Below are 20,846 nucleotides of genomic sequence, written 5' to 3' on the forward strand. Positions count from 1 at the left end.
TAGAAGTTCTACCTCATAGTAGGAGAATAAAATACATTAAGCCCTTGGATAAACCTTTAAGGTAGGGAACACTCAACACTACCCTCTTCACAAGATCAAATTTAAACATTTGAGGCACCCATGTACAACTTCCCTAGACGAAAGTGATGTATTAAGAAGAGACTGTGGCCCTTCAGCACCCTTTCTATCTCCAAGACTGTTTTCCTTCCGTTCTGTTGCAGTGGAAGTTATCACCCTGTCGCTTGAGAGCTCATTCACACAACAAACATTTTTGATTTCCCACCAAGCACTGTTTTATTTGTGCAGTTGCCTTTACCCCATGAGTATAAAGGGCTCATGTATTTAAAATGGCTACAATTCTGTGTAGGGGAAATCAGAAACCCACAGGAGATGACCAAGTCAACATACATAAAGCATAGCCCATGAACCCTGAAGCTGCCAGTGCCTGCTGGTATTCCTCAGTCTCCCCTGAAAACGAAGAGCCTTCTGGAGACCACGTCCCAGTCCACCCTGAGCCTCCCTGAGATCAGCAGTGCCTCCAACAGGTGCGTCAAATCCTAATTACTCTCCAAACGGAGACCTTTGTAATCTGACTGTAACCTAGTTTAAGGCAACCATAGCTTATTATTCCCTAAAAATGTTGTCTTGAGTTCTTTCTGTATAAACTGCATTTGCCCTGAAACAGCTGACTGAGAGAAAAAAAATTTTTGCCACCACCCAAATGTTTGGATTCTCCCTTTGCACAACTGTGACACACATTATTAGTCACGGCTCTTCCCCACAGACAGCAGGAGTATCTTTCTTAACATAAAGCTGAGTATTTTTCTTAACATCAAAAATGTTCAAATGAATGCCTGTGTAGGGTTGTTGTTTTTTTTTTTTCTTATTCATTCCTTATTTACTACAGTTTTACTGATAGAGAGTTTACATCCCATAAAACTCATGGGCATGAGAGAAAGTTAGGGGTGATGGAAGTACCCTAAGCAAACGGCAGTGCTCAACGGCACAATTACGAACACTTACAGAAACAAATCACTGACCCACACACTTAGGATCAGTACCAAAAAGTCATCAAGGATTCTGGGCATGGGTGGCTTCTCAAAGGGGTCAGAGAAAGAAGGCATATTCTCCATTGTCACTGCTGATAAAAATCAGTGTCTAAAAGAAGTTACCTTCAAACACTCTTTGTGTTTATCAAGGAACTTTTAGACATTTAAAGTTGGGTATGTCCAACTTTTTTTTTTTAAGATTTTATTTATTTATTTATTTGTCGATTCCAGGACTCTGGGATCATGACCTGAGCTGAAGGCAGTGGCTTAACCCACTGAGCCACCCAGGAGTCCAGAGTATGTCCCATTTTGCTTGTAGAAATTCACAATGAAATTAAAAACAAAAAAAGCTATATTCTGTTGGAAGCAATGTCATTTAAAAATAAACAGATAGGGGCACCTGGGTGGCTCAGTGGGTTAAGCCTCTGTCTTCGGCTCAGGTCATGATCTCAGGGTCCTGGGATCGAGTCCCATATTGGGCTCTCTGCTCAGCAGGGAGCCTGCTTCTCCCCTTCTCTCTCTCTGCCTCTCTGCCTACTTGTGATTTCTCTCTGTGTTAAATGAATAAATAAAATCTTAAAAAAAAAAAAAAAAACACAGATAAAGTCTTCTACTTGAACTCAGCTCACATTGCGTGCCCTTCTCTGTGACTAGGACTCCCAAAATCAACTGTAGACTGCCAGAGAGAGGCACTATGTAGGAATCCCCACTGAGCACACAGTTCTACAGATTGACTGCAGTCCCCTCTAAGAACACCAAGGAGACAAGAAATTCCTTAGTTGTAATCAAGGTGTAATCTAAACCACTATTAACAGAGAATCCGAAGAACAGAAAAGATAAGGCAGGGAGGTTCTGGGGTGAGTCTCAAAGGGATGCAGGCCGAGGACAGAGTCTGAGGGAGGGAAATAAAACACATTCATTAGGCAGTGAGGGCATGTAAAGAAGGAAATGGTCGAAATCAGCAAATCCACAGAGTTAACCTGAAGCTGCTCAATTAATTTTTGTTTCCTATTCCCCAATTTACCACCTCGATTTTTCTTCTTCAACACTGCTGGCAGCATCAGGCAAAACAATGAATTTCATAAAACCTTGAGTTTATACAATACCAATTTATTCCAACCCCACTCTGGCTGATTTATTTCACATTTATAAGATCCTTGTAGATGATATATATCACGGGCTCACATTACTAGAGTAACCAAAAATAAATAAAAATGTGATGAATATTTCAGCTTCTTTCATTTAAAAAAGACTGCATAATGGAAAAAACAAACAACCTAGCAATATTTTTGTCAGGCACAACAGGGCATTTACACATACCCCGTGCTTTGTAACAATTTTCATTCCAAAACCTTAATCCAGTCATCCGTCGCCCAGCTGACTGCTATCAAGAAGTGTATGTGAGTGCAGAACCCACGCGTATGTGAGGCCTTCTTTCTGTGGTTTGATACAAAGTTACAATTCCAAAATTTTACAGAGACACCCCCCCCCCCCCGCCAATAAAAACACCTACAATTTGCATAGCTCCTGGGCCATAAAGTGAAACTTTTAAGAGTAAGAAAGAGAATTCAACTTGTGACAAATTGATATCATGTAATAAGCATTTAGTGAATGATAATTTCAAACCTATGGCGCCAAGTGAGCCCAACTTACCCTGAAATCCTGCCAGGAAAAAAGAAATCAAATATTGACCTTTGTAATAAATCAAGACAGGGGAGTAGTCCGTATGAACTAAACTAGGCAAAACAAATAAAACGTGGAAAGATTAAGATATAAAACAGACTTCTTTTAAAAGGGACAAGAAAAATAAAACAGAAATGCGAGAATGAGGGCGCCTAGGTGGCTCAGTTGGTTAAATGACTGCCTTCAACTCAGGTCATGATCCCAGGGTCTTGGGATAGAGCGCCACATCGGGTTCCCCCTGCTCTGCGGGGAGCCTGCTTCTCCTTCTCCCTCTGTCCGCTGCTCCCCCTGTTTATGCTCGCGCGCTCTCTCTCTCTCTCTCTCTGTCAAATAAAATATTTTTTTAAAAAAAAGAAAGAAATGGGAGGAATGAATATGAATACAAATTAGAAGAAAAAGGGAAGAGAAAAAAATCAAAAGAAACTTAATCTTTCTTTTCCACTCAGGAAATTAAAATTACTTATCCAAGAAACCCGCAAAGGGAGAGTTATCAATCAGCAAAACAGAATCTTATTCTAGAGGCAAGGACTTCTAGAAAAATGTACATTACACATTCTCTGCCTTCAGATATTCGACATTCTAACTGGAGATACAGGATTCAGTTCATCAAAATAGAAAAAAATAAAGTGTGATCTATACCTAAGTCGTACCCAAAATGTTACACAAACTGAGAAGAGCAAATCTATATAAGAAAACAAATAGGCACTGGTTGGCTGTGGCCTGCTGTTATCAGCTAAGAGTCACCCAGACCCTAGTCTCTCCCAGCTGAATCGATATTCCTCTTAGTATAGACAATCCTATTTTCTCTTCTCAAAAATCTGAGTTTCCTGAAGAAGAAGCTGCCACTCAAGGTCTCAATTATCTGACCTCAACTTGCATTTCAAAGACCCCACCTCCCACCACAACCTCTCCTCCCCTGCCACACACCCCCTACACTGTCAGCCAAACCACACCACCTGCAATTTCCCCGTGTAGCTCCCTTCCTCTTGTCACTGTTCAGACGGTCACCTTGCCTGGAACAGCCATCATGCCCAGACTGTAGCCATTGTCTGAAGCAATGGCTACCATACTTCTTTTATCTTTCAAGAAAGGAAGACCTCCTTCTTCTGGATTCCCACCACCGTACCTGCACCCTCTTAAGACCCTTACACATTTCTAGCCTGCATTCCAGTACACACACACACACACACACACACACACACACACACAATATAAATTACATATATATTTGTATAAACTTTTATTAGAGAAAATGTATGTCAGACATTAGAAATATATATATTACACATAGGTGTGTATGTGTGAGTGTGTATATATATATACATATATTATATATGTATATGTGTATATTATTTCTCATTCAAGAACATAAGGCCTTGAGGTGCCTGGGTGCCTCAGTGGGCTAAGCATCTGCCTTCAACTCGGGTCATGGGCCCAAGGTCCTAGGATCGAGCTCCACACTGGGCTCCCTACTCAGCAGGGAGCCTGTCTCTCCCTCTGCCCCTTCCCCAGCTCATGCCCTCTCTCCCTCTTGCTGTCAAAAACAAATAAATAAAATCTTGGTGCAAGGGAAAATATAAGGCCTTAAGGTCAGGACTTTCAATCCCTCTAACAGAATGCACTTTCTAATGGACAATATATTAAATTTTCATAAATGTATATATGTGCTAAGAAAATGAAGTAAAATATAAATTTTTAAGAAATATCTATGTACCAAGAAAGGTATTAATACCTAGGCTTTAAAACAACAAAACCAAGTTGAATAAAACAAACAAACAAAGGGCCTTAAAAGAACAAAGAGCAAAACCTGGCTTGAACTTAATAAAACACGGTATCAAAGAAGATGCAAAGAAACAGGCCCACCTCACAAATCAGGCGGCAAGCGGAATGCCATGGGAATAATACGTGCACCGTCTGGGCTTGACAAAATTTGCCCCAGAAAACGGAGCAGGGGAAAGCAAAACGCATGCTACCCCCTTTCTAACAGCAAGATTTAAGTTCAAGACTTAATGTGAACCTATGCCAGGAAATACGGTATCTGAGCTATAAAAACAAACTTAAGAGACCACACTTCATTTAAGAAGTTGAAAGAACAAAATAAAAACAACACAATTTTCTTATACTTGTAACGTGTTTATTTGATAACGAAATGTTTGAAGAAGATGGCAGTAATTTGCAGCAAATACAATTAGATTCAATTTTATGAAATGTAAAAACCTCTAACTGTGCATGTGATCACTCAACTGTATCCAAAATAAAATAAAACAAAGGTCTATTATTTCAGATTGGAAAACAATATGCAAAATAAAATAAACAATTTTCTTAATTTTTTAATTAACTAGACTTGCAACTGATTTTCAATTTTTTTTTTTAAGATTTTATTTATTTATTTGAGAGAGAGACAATAGGCAGTGGGGAGGGGCAGAAGGAGAGAGAGAGAGAAAGCAGACTTCCAGAGGAGCAGGAAACCCGACGCAGGACTTGCCCCCAGGACCTGGAGATCATGACCTGAGCCAAAGGCAGATGCTTAACCAACTAAGCCACCCAAGCAACACGATTTCCAAATTTCTTAAGGATGATAGAGCAAACTGACTCTTTAAGGCAAGAGTACAAACAAAGCAAAAGGAAAAAGTTAATAATATTACATTTATCCACTACTATCATATCCTGAGTACGTACTGTGTACCTCAAAACAGGGATGCCTGGGCGGCTCAGTCAGTTAAATAGCTGCTTTCAGCTCAGGCTATGATCCCAGTCTCCTGGGATCAAGTCCCACATTGGGCTCCTTGCTTAGTGGGAAGCCTGCTTCTCCCTCTGCCTGCTCTGCCTGCCACTCCCGGCTTGTGCTCTCTCTCTGACAAATAAATAAATTAAATCTTTAAAAAAAAACTAGTAGCTCACTGAATACTCATTTCAATTATTTTCTTCCCTTAAGAGAGATTCATAAAATAGCTACAGAGAACATCTAGAAATGAGAAATAGAAAAACTGAAACAAAAAAATCACAATGTGGGGCGCCTGGGTAGCTCAGTGGGTTAAGTCTGCCTTCAGCCCAGGTCATGATTTCAGGGTCCTGGAATCAAGCTCCACATCGGGCTCTCTGCTTAGCAGGGAACCTGCTTCCCCCTCTCTCTCTGCCTGCCTCTCTGCCTGCTTGTGATCTCTCTCTCTCTGTCAAATAAAATCTTAAAAAAAAAAAAAATCACAATGCCTAGTTCAAAAAGAAAGAGCAACAGAAAATTAAAAAAAAAAAAAGATAGATCAGAAAAAAATTAACCAGAATATAGATTTTTCTTTCTAAATTGTGTATCTTACATATCACTAATTCATTATATGATCTCAAATAATGGATCTCAAAAGTGGCAAACTACTTTCTTCGTTAAGTATATGCATTTATATAGAAAGAATAAAAATAATCTTTTACTTTTCTTTTTCAACAAAAATAAAGGGGGAAAAAGAGAATAAGAATAAAGGTAAGTTCAATAAGACTAGCATCTGGAGAATAGAAATTTCAGAGAGAAAAAGAAAACAGAGGGGAAGAAACAATCAAAGAAATAATTCAGTAAATTTTCCCAAAAGTGAATTTTCAAACCGAAGGGCCAACAGTATGGAAATAAACAACTCCAAGACATAACACGACCAAGCTTCAGAATACTGTGGGGAAATAAAAAAGAATCTGAGTTTCCAGAAAAAGGGAGGACGAAAAAATAGAGGGAAAAAAACGTGCCTGAGGATTCTCAAGGGCAGCACTAGAAGCCAGATGACAATGGAGCGATATCCTCAAAATTCTAAAAGGAAAATTATTTCCAGCCTACAATTCTGTCCATGCTAAATTATCATTTAAGCATGAAGATAGAATAAATGCCATTTTCAGGCAGGCACGGCCTCAAAAACTACATACTTCCCATGTACTCTTCCTCAGGGAATTACATAAGCTCACCAAAACAGCAAAATAAACCAAAGAAACACAGGTCCCAGGAAACAGGTGATGCAACAAAAAATATGAAAGCAATCCTCAGGATGGTAAAGTGAATTCTTACAGGAGTTCTTAAGGAAATAGCTGTGCGGCAGAGGCAAACCCACATCACAGCAGGTCAGAAAGTTCTGAGAAAGACTCCAGGAAGACGAAACTTACAGAATATCTAACATATGTGGTGTAGGATCTACACCAACGGGAGTGAGTTCACCATTAAATCTATAATAAGCATATTTAAAAACTTTGCAAACTAAGAAAGGAAGGGAGGGAGGGAGGAAGGAAGGAGAAAGAGAAGAAATTTAACTACAAGAATATACACAGGCAAGAAGTTACCAGATAGGCCTTACTCTAGCCAACAAAGCCCCTCCAAGATTTAGCCTGGTTGTATCTCTGGGACATCTATAGATTACTCTACTCAGTCGGCTTCAGCCAAAATGGCCTCTTTGCGGTTTCTAGAAAATGGCAGGTACGCTCCCAACTCGTTTTGCTTTCACTGTTCTTTTTTTTTTTTTTTTTTTAAGATTTTTTTATTTATTTATTTATTTGACAGAGAGAAATCACAAGTAGATGGAGAGGCAGGCAGAGAGAGAGAGAGGGAAGCAGGCTCCCCGCTGAGCAGGGAGCCTGATGCGGGACTCGATCTCAGGACTCTGAGATCATGACCTGAGCCGAAGGCAGCGGCTTAACCCACTGAGCCACCCAGGCGCCCTGCTTTCACTGTTCTTTCTGCACAGAACACTCTTCCTTCAGATATCCAAGTAATGAATATCCTCACCTCTTGCAAGCCTCTGCACAGATGTTACTTTCCCAGCGAGGGTAACCTGTCTACCTTAGTTAAAATTACAACCCACAGGGCGCCTGGGTATCTCAGTAGGTTAAAACCTCTGCCTTCAGCTCAGGTCATAATCTCAGGATCCTGGGATTGAGCCCTGCATTGGGTTCTTTGCTCAGCAGGGAGCCTGCTTCCCTCCCTCTCTCTGCCTGCCTCTGCCTACTTGCGATCTCTGTTAAATAAGTAAATAAAATCTTAAAAAAAAAAAAATTACAACCCATAATCTACTCACCACCCTGCCACTGCCTTCTACCCTCTGTTCATTTTTCCCCACAGCACTTCAACCAAGCATCTAGAACAGCATGTGGCACAGAGCAGGAAATGAATAAATGTTTACTGAATGAATGAATGAATGACTAAGAATGAAAAGGCAATCACGCAATACTACAGAAGGTTCTTGGCTCATCTGTGAAGAGCATCTATGTGACCATAATATTTACCCTACAAAATCACAACTGAACAGGTGAACAAGAGAAGGCTAGGTTTGTGTATGTGAGAACAGAGTAAGAAGACAGAACATCTTCCATGAAGAGACATTAAGAGGTAATGGGTAAAACAGAGAAATCAAGAAGCAACAACATAAGCATTTTATTTTTATGTATGAAAACAACAGATGGTATCAAATAAAACAGCCAAACAAAGTAGCTCAAAGTAGTTATCTCTGGAAAGAAATTAGGTGAAAAGGTCAGTTTTTAAGATTATTTAACAGCCAAAACTAAAGACAGATCTAACTCAAAAAAGGTAAATTTTTTAAAAAGTCATTTTGGAAGAAAATAATACACACAAAATCCAGAATTAACATCCAGATCACATAAAGAATGTCAAGATCATATACCCAGGAAAAATTAAGAAATTATATTTTTTAAAAAAACACATTTCATAGATGACAAAACATGAATGGCCAATAACATAAAAAGCTATCCAACCTCATCAGTAATCAGGGAAATGAAAATTAAAGCCACAATGAGATCTTCTTTTACATCTAACCAGATCAGCAAATATTTAAAAGTCTGATACCAAGAGCACTGAGAAACCACAGAAACTTTCATGGCTGATGGAACTGCGCACTAACGGAACCACTCTGAAAAACATATGCATTACCTCGTAGAGTTGAAGCTGTTCTTACTCAATAATTCACCAATTCCACTTCTGCTTCTATATCCTGCAGAAACTCTTACACACGTGTCAGAGGAATGCATAATCATTTTGGCCGCAGAACTATTTTTATAACCAAAAAACAAAAAACTGGAAACAAACCAAATTTTTATCCACAGGAGAATGAATAAATATGCTGCAGCACATTCATAAAATGAAATATCCTAATGGCAGTGAAAATTGAATGAAGTAGAAAAACAGGCATCAAAAAGCAAGCCTCAAAACAAGACTTGTGTGTCTTCCATAGGATTCTATTTATATAAAGTCAAACAGCACAACCACATAGGAATAAGTGGTAAAACTAAAAAGAAAGCAAAAGAATGATAAAAACAAAATTCAGGACAGTGGTTATCCCTAGTAGGGAAGGATCAGGGAAGAGCATGAAGAGGACTCTGGTGGGTGTCGGTTCCTTTGCAATATAAAAATTTCATAATCATAAAATTCTGAATAAAAAGGACAGACCTATGACTGAATAGAACATAAAAATTAAGTCTTTTTGATGAAAAATGTATGCAAGTACACAGAGAGTCAGAGAGCTTAAGGACTTACAAACAGACACAGAGTAAGTCTCAAAATTCAGAATTTAAGCTACATTTGTCTGATTTACTTGATAGTGTCCCCATTTAGAGAACCAAGAAGTTAGCTTGGTAACTTATAAAAATAGATGTAAATTTCACCCTCAAAATAACAAAATGAAATGAGAGAAATCACCAGAAGTAGATGATGCCCAATTTTCAACTAACCCTCAATGCAGGTGGCAGATAATACGCAGAGAAGTGGCCTCTCTGAAGAATGGGCCACAGGTGTAGGGATCAGCTGTGCCACGAGGGAAGCAGCCCTAACCTGCAGAGGAGGCATGCAGACGGAGCCCTCCTCTGCAAGGACACTTCAGAGGCAGCTTTTTGTGAGTTCTCTCAACACGCCAGAGCGCTAGAAGTTAGGTACATACTCATTTCCCAGATGAGGAAAATAAGATTAAGAAAGTGAAGAGAAAAACTTCCTCGGGGAATACTCCCAGTGCCCGAGCGGATCCGAGCTCAGTCAGCCCGACGATCAGAAATGCTCAGAAGACAGCTACCACCGTATCACAGATACTTAAGATAACTATGCACACGAGGAACAAACGAAGCCAAACTAAGCAGAGTGGACACCATCTTCTCCCTGAAACTGTGCCAAGACGTCTCCATCCACCTCACACTCCGCCAAGGAGAAGACACGGTTGCTCACCTGTGACCAGGATGGTAAACAGCTGTGTTGAGTCCACGAGGATAATGGCCACTGAAGCTGAAACAGTGACTCTCTTGATAGCTCTGATTTGTCCCAACACTAAATTTAAGAAGAAAGAACACCAGTAAGACACTGTGAGAGGCCAAAAAATACCCACTACAGTGTCTGTAATGTAGAAGACGCCACCAAACACGGCTGAGAATACAAAACAACTCTGACACGTAATTAGTGGGAATATGAATGATATAAAAACTCTGGGAAAAGGTCTGGAAGTTTCTTTTACAAATAAACTGTATCTACCCTATGATTCAGCAGTTCCACTCAAGGACAGTGGCTCAAGAAAAATGAAAATACATACCCATCAATACTTGTAAAGCATGGTCATCATCGCTTTATTCATAGTGGCCCCAAACTGGAAATCACAAGTCCATCAAAAGAAGAACGACTCAACAAATCATGAATGTTATGGTCTGAATGTTTGTGATCCCCCTGTGGGCTGAAGGTCTGTGTCCCCACAAAATTCATATGTTAAAACCCTAATGCCAGTGTGATGGTACTTAGAGATGGGGTCTTTGGGAAGTAATTAGGTCAGGAGGATGAAGGCCTTACGAAAGGAAATACTGCCCTCAGAAAGGAGGCCAGAGAGCTAGCTAGCTCTCTTTCTACCACGTGAGGGTAAAAAGACAAGTCAGCAAGTCCACAAAGAACCCAAAGAGGGTTCTCACCAGAACCCAGCCACGCTGGCACCCAGAACACAGACTTTCACCCTCGGGAAGTGTCAGCAGTAAACTTCCATTGTTGATAAGCAACCCCGTTTTTGGTACTTCGTTGTAACCCCTCAAACTTAGACACATGAAATATTCATACAGTGAAATACATTATATTATAATAAAATGGAATAAACTACTGATACATGAAAAATACAAATAAATCTCAAAATATGCTAAGTGAAGGAAGACTCAGACAGGAGACTACATTCTATGAGTCCATTTATGTGAATTACCAGAACAGGCACAACTTATCTAGGATGGTTAAGCTGGGGGGGTCGGGGGGGGTGGGTAGGTATACATAGATTTACTAGGTTGGAGCATGAGAGAACCTTCTAGCATGATGGTAATGTGCTGTATCTTGATAAGGGTTTGAATTGCACAGTATTTGCATTTCCCATAACTCACTGGCTGGCACACTTAAGATTTGTACATTTCACTGTATGCAAATCTTATTTCAAAAGAGAAAACTGTAAATAAACCTTAAACTTTAATTAATGGCATGCATGCTTAAGTATATAAGGACTAACTCTGAAATCCATTAAAAAATAACATTGACTAATGGCTAGACAGAGGGGTGGGCAGTAATGTGAATAGCAAGTATAGTAAAATGCTAATTATGGAATTTAAGTGAAAGTATAGGAGCATTTGCTATAAAATGGTTTCAACTTCCTGTTATATTTGCAATTTTTTTCCACACTAAAATGCTGAAAGAACAAAATAAAATTTGACCAAGCCAGAGAAAAAACATTATTTCACATAGGAGTTCCCAAATAAAATGTATTTTTACCTTACAAGGTAACTTTTAAGTTCTCCTCGGTAATTGATGACCAGGAGTTCTGCAGACCACTGTGCACTGGCTTTATATTCTAAAAATATCAACCCAGCAATAGCATAGCTCAGATCACCTGGTAAACTTGATGCCTATAAAAGAGGGAGAATTAAGTTACTAAAAAGATACCAGATAGAAGTTAACTCATGTATAGTTGGAAGACATCCCAGATACTGGCCTTGCCAGGTACACATTGAGACAGTCCCAGAACTGCTGTGTGTACTGAAGAATCATGCAGATCAGAGTGCCTAGAACCAGACATCCAACTTTAGACCTGCCCTCCCAACAAAGGCTGTAGCCACACAACCCTCTAGATGACAGATTTGCCTAGATAAGAGAATTTCTGTTGAGACTGTGCTTCTCGCAGGGGTGGGGAGGGGTAATGCCACCATTCAGCCTCAAAGAATTCTAAGATACTGAGTTTAGATATAAGCTCCCAAATATTGACTTTCATTGCCAGCAGTAACCAATGCTTTAAAAAAAGCCTTGGGGCACCTGGGTGGCACAGTTGGTTGAGCATCTGACTCTTGGTTTCAGCTCAGGTCTGATCTCAGGGTCATGAGATCTAGCCCCAAGTTGGCTCTGCACTCAGCATGGAGTCTGCTTGTGTTTCTCTCTCCCTCTGCCTACCTCCCCACACTCCTTTCTCCTAGGAAGCATACAGCCACATGCTCTCTGTCAAATAAATAAATAAATCTTATTTTTTTAAAAGAGGCATCAATTATTTCCCATTTTCCCATCAGTATCTAAAAGGAAAAGACACTTAAAACATTCACTCAATGGCAACGTTTTTCCATGAACTAAGTATCAGTCTGTATTGCTAAGCACATGAAGGCATGTGCACCTTGGGAAGCACACATCCTACAGTTTACCACACCGAATGCCTAGACCTCACTATCTAGAACCTCAAAATAAATACTGTGGCCACATGCAGCTATGGAACACTTGATATAGGACAGTCCTAATTGAGACAGACTATAACCATAAAAAGAAACAGGACATTTCAAAGACTTGGTACCAAAGAAAGTAGAATATCTCATTAATAATCTTTACATTGCATATTGAAATAATATTTATGATATACTGGGTTATATAATAAATTCACCTGTTCAACTCTTAATGGAACTTCTAGAAAATTTAACATTACAACGTGATCATATATATTATTCACATTACTTTTCTATCAGACAGCGCTAGTCTAGAAAACAGTGATGCAAACTTGTTAGTTTGGTTCCCCTGGACTTCCGTATTATGAGTCTAACACATTTTTTCAAGTTTTTCCAGTCATTATTTCTGAACAAAAATCATTCTCTATATCACAGGTTCTTATCCCCAGCTTCTCATTAAAAATCAGCTGAAAAATCTGTAAACAATACTAATGCCCAGAGCCCACTCCAATCAATTAAATGAGAATTTCAGTGGGTTGAGCCTAGACAATCAAGTAATTTTTCTGTTGCTTCTCTTTTCTTTACAAAGCTTCCCAACTGATCCTAAGATGCGACCAGAGCTAGCCCTGTGGTTCTACCTGCCTCTGTACCTTGTTCATTCAAGAAAGAAGGATACAAAGTAAAAAGCACTGGATTCCTGAAAGAAACACTTATTAACTGGATTGCCATGGGAAAAGTCATTCAACTGCCTCTCGATTTCAGTTTTCTAAACTGTAAAACCTGGATAATATCTGGCCAATCTATTCAAAGGGTTGCTGTGAATATGAACTAAGAATATATATATATATATACATATATATATATAACTCATTAATAAAGTATAAAACATTATACAAATACAAATTATTACCATCATTCATTTTTTCCCCACTCTCCCTTTCAACTCCTATCCCCTTGGGTAACAAATCCTAACTCCTCGGAAAGCTTTTCCTACTGACAGCTCACTGATTACTTTCCCTCACTGGAACTTCCTAATATTTTTCTGTACCTCTGTTTACCACATTTCCATACTGATGGATTACCGCTGATTACTGCATTACAAAATGCAGAGAAAAAAATGTTTCACGTACAGATATCTACTAGATTCTCAGTATCTTAAGTTCACAACTTATTCAGATTTACAGGTCAATTTCCCCTCTCCTCACATTTGGTCACTCAAGTACCTTCATATATTTTTTTGAATGTCTTTTATGTAATCGGTCTAAGGTTATGCACACACCGGGGCAATAACGAAGAGTTCACTTCCCGTGAGATCAAACACCCTCACTGTTCCTGTGCTTTCAGCATAGGCCAGCAGGGTACAATCATAACTCCATGCCACACGTCTCCACTGGGGTTTCGGGTCTTTTGGAACTAGAATGAAAAGGAAAGAAGTACTTTTAACAATGTGTTATACAGACAGTTTAGTTGCAGTAACTGTAGATGTTAACCAACTATTCAACTATGTTATCTCCTTTCCAAAGGATTTCTAATGTTTCGGTTCAATAGAAAAGAACTCTTTCCAGAAAGCCACTCCAAGTAAGACTGGTAAACATAAACCACAGCAAACTCTGCCCCACTTACTTAAGAAGCAAAGACGACTGACACTAGTGGTCAAATGAATGCTGGACAGGCCCTAGTTGGCAAAAGCTCAGAAGAGCACACCTCAAAATACTTACAAAATTACAGATCAAGAGTATAGATAGTGTGGGCAGAAAATAATTCCAATTAAATGAGTTCAGCTCCTCCAACAGCAAAAAATGAACATTTCAACTGTTATCTTTCAAATACATCAAATATAGGCAACTAAGACATATGACGCAGGGTTATACAAACACAGCATTGGAGAAGTATGTAGATATACACACATATCATACATCAACATGTGGATTAGGTGAATCAAGTACTATCCCTAATCAGTCCCACAAGTCTAATATTTTAATAATCAACCTTAATAATTCAACACCTTTTTTCTGCTCTGAATTTTTCAGTACAATAATGAAGAGAAAGGCTGTCAGCAGTTTAAAAATAAAGGGGGGGGGGGGGGCTGTGAAACTGTAAACTCTGTTAAATTCATTAGAGGTTTCTGAGGACTTGCTCGCTTCAGTGTCCCCGCATTAGAATCCCAGAACTGAGGAGACCAGTAGAGCCAGTGACCTCCCTTTACCAGCAGGGAATCCAGATGATCAGGGGACTGACAGGGGGACATCCAGAATTGAGAGTCGAGAGCAAAGAAAGCCCAGAACTCACGTGTCCTGCCTTCCCAAACGGTGAGCATCTCACTACCACATGTTGCCTCTCAGTCCGAGTTTGGACTGAGCCTCAGGCCTGCCCCAGAAGGTTCCTGAGATCCAGCTAATAAGCCACCAACAAATAAGCAAACCTGGCAACCAACAAATAAGCAAACCTGGCAAATAAGCAAACCATGCATACTGGGGTCTGTCTTTCACCCACATGCTGCCTCTGCCTAAAATGTTCTTCCTCAGTACTCTGCAAAGCGTTCACTTTTGTTACAGCCACCTGTGGTAACAAATGGTTCCCTCCTCCTTCCTTGGCACTCTTCAAAACTCACTGCTCTCCTCTCTGAGCCCAAATAGGCTGTACAAAATTCTTTATCACACCACATTCTGTGGTTTACAGGACTACTTCCCCCACGAGCCTCTGAGCTCCATGAAATCCACCGACACTGTCCTATTCCACACTGCCATGCTAGAACCTGGAATGGAAAGTGATTAGTGTTTCACTAATGAATGAAGACTAACACTTTCAGGAAAATCTATGCTAACAGGGCAAGGTAATGGTAAGAGGTTACCATCTCCCAGACACTACCAATTAAACATGAATTACATAACTGGTCTTCTCCCCACCTAGAAGAGGTACTTTAGAATTCAGACTTTTCTCTTATATCTGTAATACACATAATAAACGTTTTTGTATGGGAGGAAAGTGTGCCAGACATCAAGGAGTTTCTTTATACCAAATAAATCCAAGTAAATACCAAATCCAAGTGAATACCAAATCCAAGTAAATACCAAAAAAATTCCAAGAGGGCCCCTTGGACACAGTAAGGTCTAGTGGATATATTGAAGACTAACAAAACACTACACACATTTTAGAAAAACAATGTTTTTAATGGGAATAAAATGAGGGAAAAGATCAGTTCTCCATCTTTATAAAGCTTCAAAAAAAAAAAATCAAGCTTGGAAGTAAACAAAGGCACAAAATGATAAACAATACAGGAAAACAAGACCTGCCTGCCCATAGATGCTACACACACACACCAGAGGGGATAATTTAATGCCCTGAAATATATTCATGTGCTAAAGAAACACAGAAACATTTTTCCATTATTACTGTTTTACCTGAGATAACAGGTTTTTCCCTCTTATCTCATTTTGATAGGATAAACAGATTTATGTACCACATTCTTTATCTAAAATAAGTTTCATCTGAAAGGGATTTCTTTTTACTATTACTTCTAGTTATAACCAGTAGCACCAGAAAAATCAGCATGAGTTTTGACCCAGATAAAGACAGGATTTTCACTACAAAGTAAGATTTCACATAACAATGTAAAAACACGGTTTTTATCACCGGACTTTTCCAGCTGTGTGGTTTTGGAGAGGAATGAACAGTCTAGATTTGTACAAAGCCAGTCCCAATGGGGTCAACTGAAAAGTATTCAGAAAGGCTATGGGCAAACTGAGCCTGCCACGTTCACAGTGAAACTGCTTCTTCTCACTCCCGTCTTGCAGCGGCTGTGGCCCCTTGAACCCGCCCAGTTGCCGAGATCTTTCTCACCTTGTGCTTTTATCTGTGCTGTTTTCTCAGCCTGGGGCCCCTTTCCCTTGAGCCCTTTCCTGGCTCCTTTCCATCTCCCAGGTCTCAACTTTTTCAAGATTTTTTTCAATTTCTCAAATCTCTCCGTGATACATACCACTTCCACGGGAGGCATCTCTGACCATGCCGCCTAAGCAGCCTCAAGGCCCCATTATCTCTGCTATCCGATAAGTTCAAGGCCCCATTTTTCTCCGCTATCCGATAAGTTCAAGGCCCCATTTTTCTCCGCTATCCGATGAGTTCAAGGCCCCATTATTCTCCGCTATCCGATGAGTTCAAGGCCCCATTATTCTCCGCTATCCGATGAGTTCGCGTCCTTCACATCTCTTAGTCCCATTACACGTGTGTGTGTCTACTTTTATCAACTATTCATTGAACTATAAATTCCAAAATGCCAGGTGCTGGGCCCATTCCGTTCCCTACCTGCATCCCCAGTGCCCAGCACTCTAGAGGTAGCATCAGGCGCTCAAGTGCTAACGGAAGACATTCTACTCCGGTTCACCCACCCAGACTGGAAAGGGAAATGGAGAAAGATGAAGAAGCAAGGAACACTGGGTCCCATTCTTGGTGCTGCCATAAAATGAATGCGTGCAACCCTGGGGAGATCATGGAGGTGCAGCTCCCTCATTTGCAAAATGAAGGGCTGAGTGTACAATCTGGTCCAGTGAGCGAAAGCCAACAAGTGCAGCTATAAAAGCTTGCTGAGAGGCTAAATATTTGAATGTTTGAAATAAAAGTATCAGTAAAGACATGAGAAAAGTGGTTACAATCCTGCAATGAGAAAGGTCTAACCACAAAGAGAAACCCTGAAATTATATGGGGGGGGAAAGCGACAAATATAGTTATAAAAACAAACAAACAAATAAAAATCCGTAACAAATTTAAAAGAAAATCAATTGGCTGAAAATATTTGCAACATGATGCGTATCAGATGATAAAGAGTTAACATTCATACTATCACACCAATAAGAAAAAGTCAAGTAATCAAAAAGAAATATAGGCAAAGGATATGCTCTAACAATTCACAAAAAAAAACCATAAAAATAGCCACTTAACATATGCTCTACCTAATAACTAAAAATATGCAAATTGAAAATGAGATCTTTTTCTTCCTTTGCCTGTGAACATAGTATTTTTTAAATAGGTAACATATGGTGCTGACAGTGGAGAAAAGAAATGGCTTCCATCATTACCTTTTTCATAGCTGTACAAATAGGTGTAACTTTCTGGAAAGAACTGCAGCAGTAGCTATTTTGAATACTATACCTGGAGACAAACAGGATGTCTTTTCCAGTGTTGGAGGAGGAGGATAGGGGCAAAGATGGGTAAGAGAAAGAGGAAGAAGAGAGCCACTATAAACAACCTAAATTTCTATAAAGAAGGGAATAAAAAACATGTGGTTCACATTGTTACAATAGAGTCCTGTGGTTACATTTGAAAGACTGATACGCATCTGCACGTACAGACGAGGAAAGACAGTGCAGTCGGAGGGCGAGCAGGCTGGAGAACAAGCTGTACGTGATGATCTTGTTTTGTTAAAGAAAAAAGTCAACCCACATACATATAGGTTTATATAAGTATGGAAAATTTTATATTAAGTGATTAAGTTCCTATGAAAAATTCAAATTGAAAAGAAACTTGATTTTTACTTTTTCTACTTCCATATTGTTTGAATTTGTTACACACACGTACTGCTTTTGTCATTTAAAGAAACAACAGCAGGGTAAGTAGTTTCAGATTAGATCTTGCACCATAAAAGAAAAGCAGGTCAAAATAACTATTTTCTGGGACGCCTGGGTGGCTCAGTGGGTTAAGCCGCTGCCTTCGGCTCGGGTCATGATCTCAGAGTCCTGGGATCGAGTCCCGCATCGGGCTCTCCGCTCAGCGGAGAGCCTGCTTCCCTCTCTCTGCCTGCCTCTCCATCTACTTGTGATTTCTCTCTGTCAAATAAATAAATAAAATCTTTAAAAAAAAATAACTATTTTCTTGTTATACAACAGGCAGTGCAAGACTGTGATCACTGTGAGAAGCTACTCTCAGCCAGTAGGCACCTTCAGGACCATGGTGCATGAAAAGCACGTGCAGTCTCAGTGAACACAGCAGATAAAGGATGGAATTCATAGCTACTAAACTAAATACAATCTGCAAGGCAGCATTCCAGAGGGGAGTAAGGCAGAGAAGGAGCTATAAAATCTGCAGAGATGAACACTAGGTCTTCAGACACACACACACACACACACACTCTCACTCTCTCTCTCTCTCTTTCTCTCTCTCTCCCTCTCTCTCTCTGCAGGGCCAAGAATAGGAAGACTATTGGGGAAAAACAACTGCCCGAGCTTGGAGAAGATGTGGAAATGTTAGAATTCCAACCCATCAGAGTTGAGAGATGTCAGTGAACACTCAGAATTCTCATAAGAGATCCCAGAAAGACCACACCTTAAAGGAGGACTAATCTAACCCCAAAGTAAAAGCTATTAACCATATCTACTAACACTTAAAAAGAAGCCTTAAAAGATTAATCCGATCCACAAAAAAAAAAAAAAAAAAAAAAAAAAGAACCACATCCCAGAACAAAACTCAGTACTCTATTAGGGAAGATAACAAAACTTAGTAATTCAGCTCCATAATGTTGAGCATATAAAACGTTAGAAAAAAATAGTAAAAAAATAAAAAAGGGGTGCCTGGGTGTCTCAGCCAGTTAGACATCTAAGCCTTGATCTCAGCTCAGATGTTGAACTCAGGGTCATGAGTTCAAGCCCCGTGTTGGTTTCCAGGTATGTATGTATGTAGGTAGGCATGTAGCCTACCTAAAAAAAAATTTTTTTTAATAAAAAATAAATAAGTTAAAAGCACTGAGTGTTATATGCAACTGATGAATCACTAAATTCTACCCCGGGAACTAATAATATGGTATATGTTAACTAAATTGAATTTAAATAAAGCATTTTTTAAAATATAATAAATTGATCACAAATAAAAATATGTAATTAAAAATAAATTTAAAAATAAGGTGTTAGCTATATGAGGCAGGAAAATATCCATGAATATGAGAAAACTAAACCAATAGAAACACACCCAGAAATGATACAAATTAAGGAATAAGCAGACAAGGGCTTCAAAACAGCTATTAAAGTATTTGGGAATTCAAAGGAAAACATAAACATAAGGAACATACAGAGAATCTCAACAAAAATATGATGGAAACTACAAAATATCAAGCCAATTTTAGAAATACAAAAATATACAAGACAGTAACTGAGCGTAGGCTGTGATGGGGCCCACTGGGCCACCAATGGGCTGACGGGATCTCAGCATACTTACAACAGGCAAGCTGCTCCTTAGCACTGGAAGCTCTGGTTTATGGGATCTCAAAATCAGAAATATGGAAAAAATCTCTTAACACAGTGCAGCCCCCCCCCAAAAAAAAAATCTAACTTCTAATCCCATATGCTATTACTTAGGCCCCTATTCAAGGCAGAAAGAGAAGGCTAATATTTATGGCCTGGCAAACAGAGCCAAAACAAGTTGCAACCCCATTTAAAACATTCTCAAATGGCATTAATTTTATAAAGCAATAATTGAAAAATATCAAAGTGGAACTAAAGAGTTCCTATTTTGGTTTGCAGACTCTGCAATCCGTAGTTTCAAAAAATGCATTAGCAACAATCTGGCTCCTTCTCTCCAAGCATACACAGGAAATATCATTTGGCATATGAGAGTTATTCCCATAAAGATGAGTCAGATAATAAGCAAATGATCATTACCTCAAATTATATGAAATGGAAAGAAGCCATTAATGCAGCATTAAGGTCATAAATTCACACATTTGGAAGCCAACAAAATAAAACATTAGTTCTCAAAGCATTATTATCCCATCCATGCTGCCACATTAAATGTACACACTAAAACCTCTAACAAATATATTATAATTTGTGTGAAATACAGAGGGTTAAGCTTCCCATTTTCGTGTTAACTTGCAGATCTCTCAGTTTACACACTGGCTAAGAGTGAGTGTCTAAAGTCACAACTGAAAAGAGCCCTGCAGGTCTGAATCACTCCAACATTCTGAACAGGCTTCTCAACAGCTCACCACAGGTTCCCCAAGCCCCCACCCAACAAAAGCACGGCACTGGGAAAAAGGTAATTAAATACCTATTTCTAAATTATTCTTCTGGGAACTTCTTGATCCTTACACATTATGTAAACTGGGTCTGGTCTACTTTCATAAGCACTGGTGAGGAGGTAACTGAAAGCAAATTCAGAAGCTGCTAGAGCTTGCAAACACCGGTCTCCTAGTATTCTCAACAGAATACTAAGCAAACAGAACCCCTTCTCTATTCTTTGTGGTATGTATACACGTTTGTGTGCATAAGGAATAAAAACCCCGAATATTATGACAATTATCCATTTTATATACATATATACAAATTTTTATAAATATATATACAGTCATAAATTTCTAGAATTAACTCACAGGAGTAGGCGAATATACTTTGTTCATACATAAACTCATAAAAGTCACTGTAATAGTTCCCAAGTGCCATTATCCGCTTGACAGCG

General features: G+C 39.3%; 1 protein-coding gene across 1 annotated transcript in view; it reads right to left on the reverse strand.

Moving 5' to 3' along the window:
- Positions 1 to 20,846, reverse strand: part of NBAS (NBAS subunit of NRZ tethering complex) — a 317,592-nt gene that overhangs the window by 279,138 nt on the left and 17,608 nt on the right. The window contains exons 7-9 of the mRNA XM_082744160.1: positions 13,687 to 13,820; positions 11,479 to 11,612; positions 9,922 to 10,020 (exon numbers count right to left, since the gene is read on the reverse strand). Coding sequence (XP_082600286.1) covers positions 9,922 to 10,020; positions 11,479 to 11,612; positions 13,687 to 13,820 — 367 coding nt within the window. The remainder of the gene's footprint in view (positions 1 to 9,921; positions 10,021 to 11,478; positions 11,613 to 13,686; positions 13,821 to 20,846) is intronic.

This window comes from Mustela nivalis (genome assembly GCF_964662115.1).
Source record: "Mustela nivalis genome assembly, chromosome: 8".
Taxonomy (NCBI): domain Eukaryota; kingdom Metazoa; phylum Chordata; class Mammalia; order Carnivora; family Mustelidae; genus Mustela; species Mustela nivalis.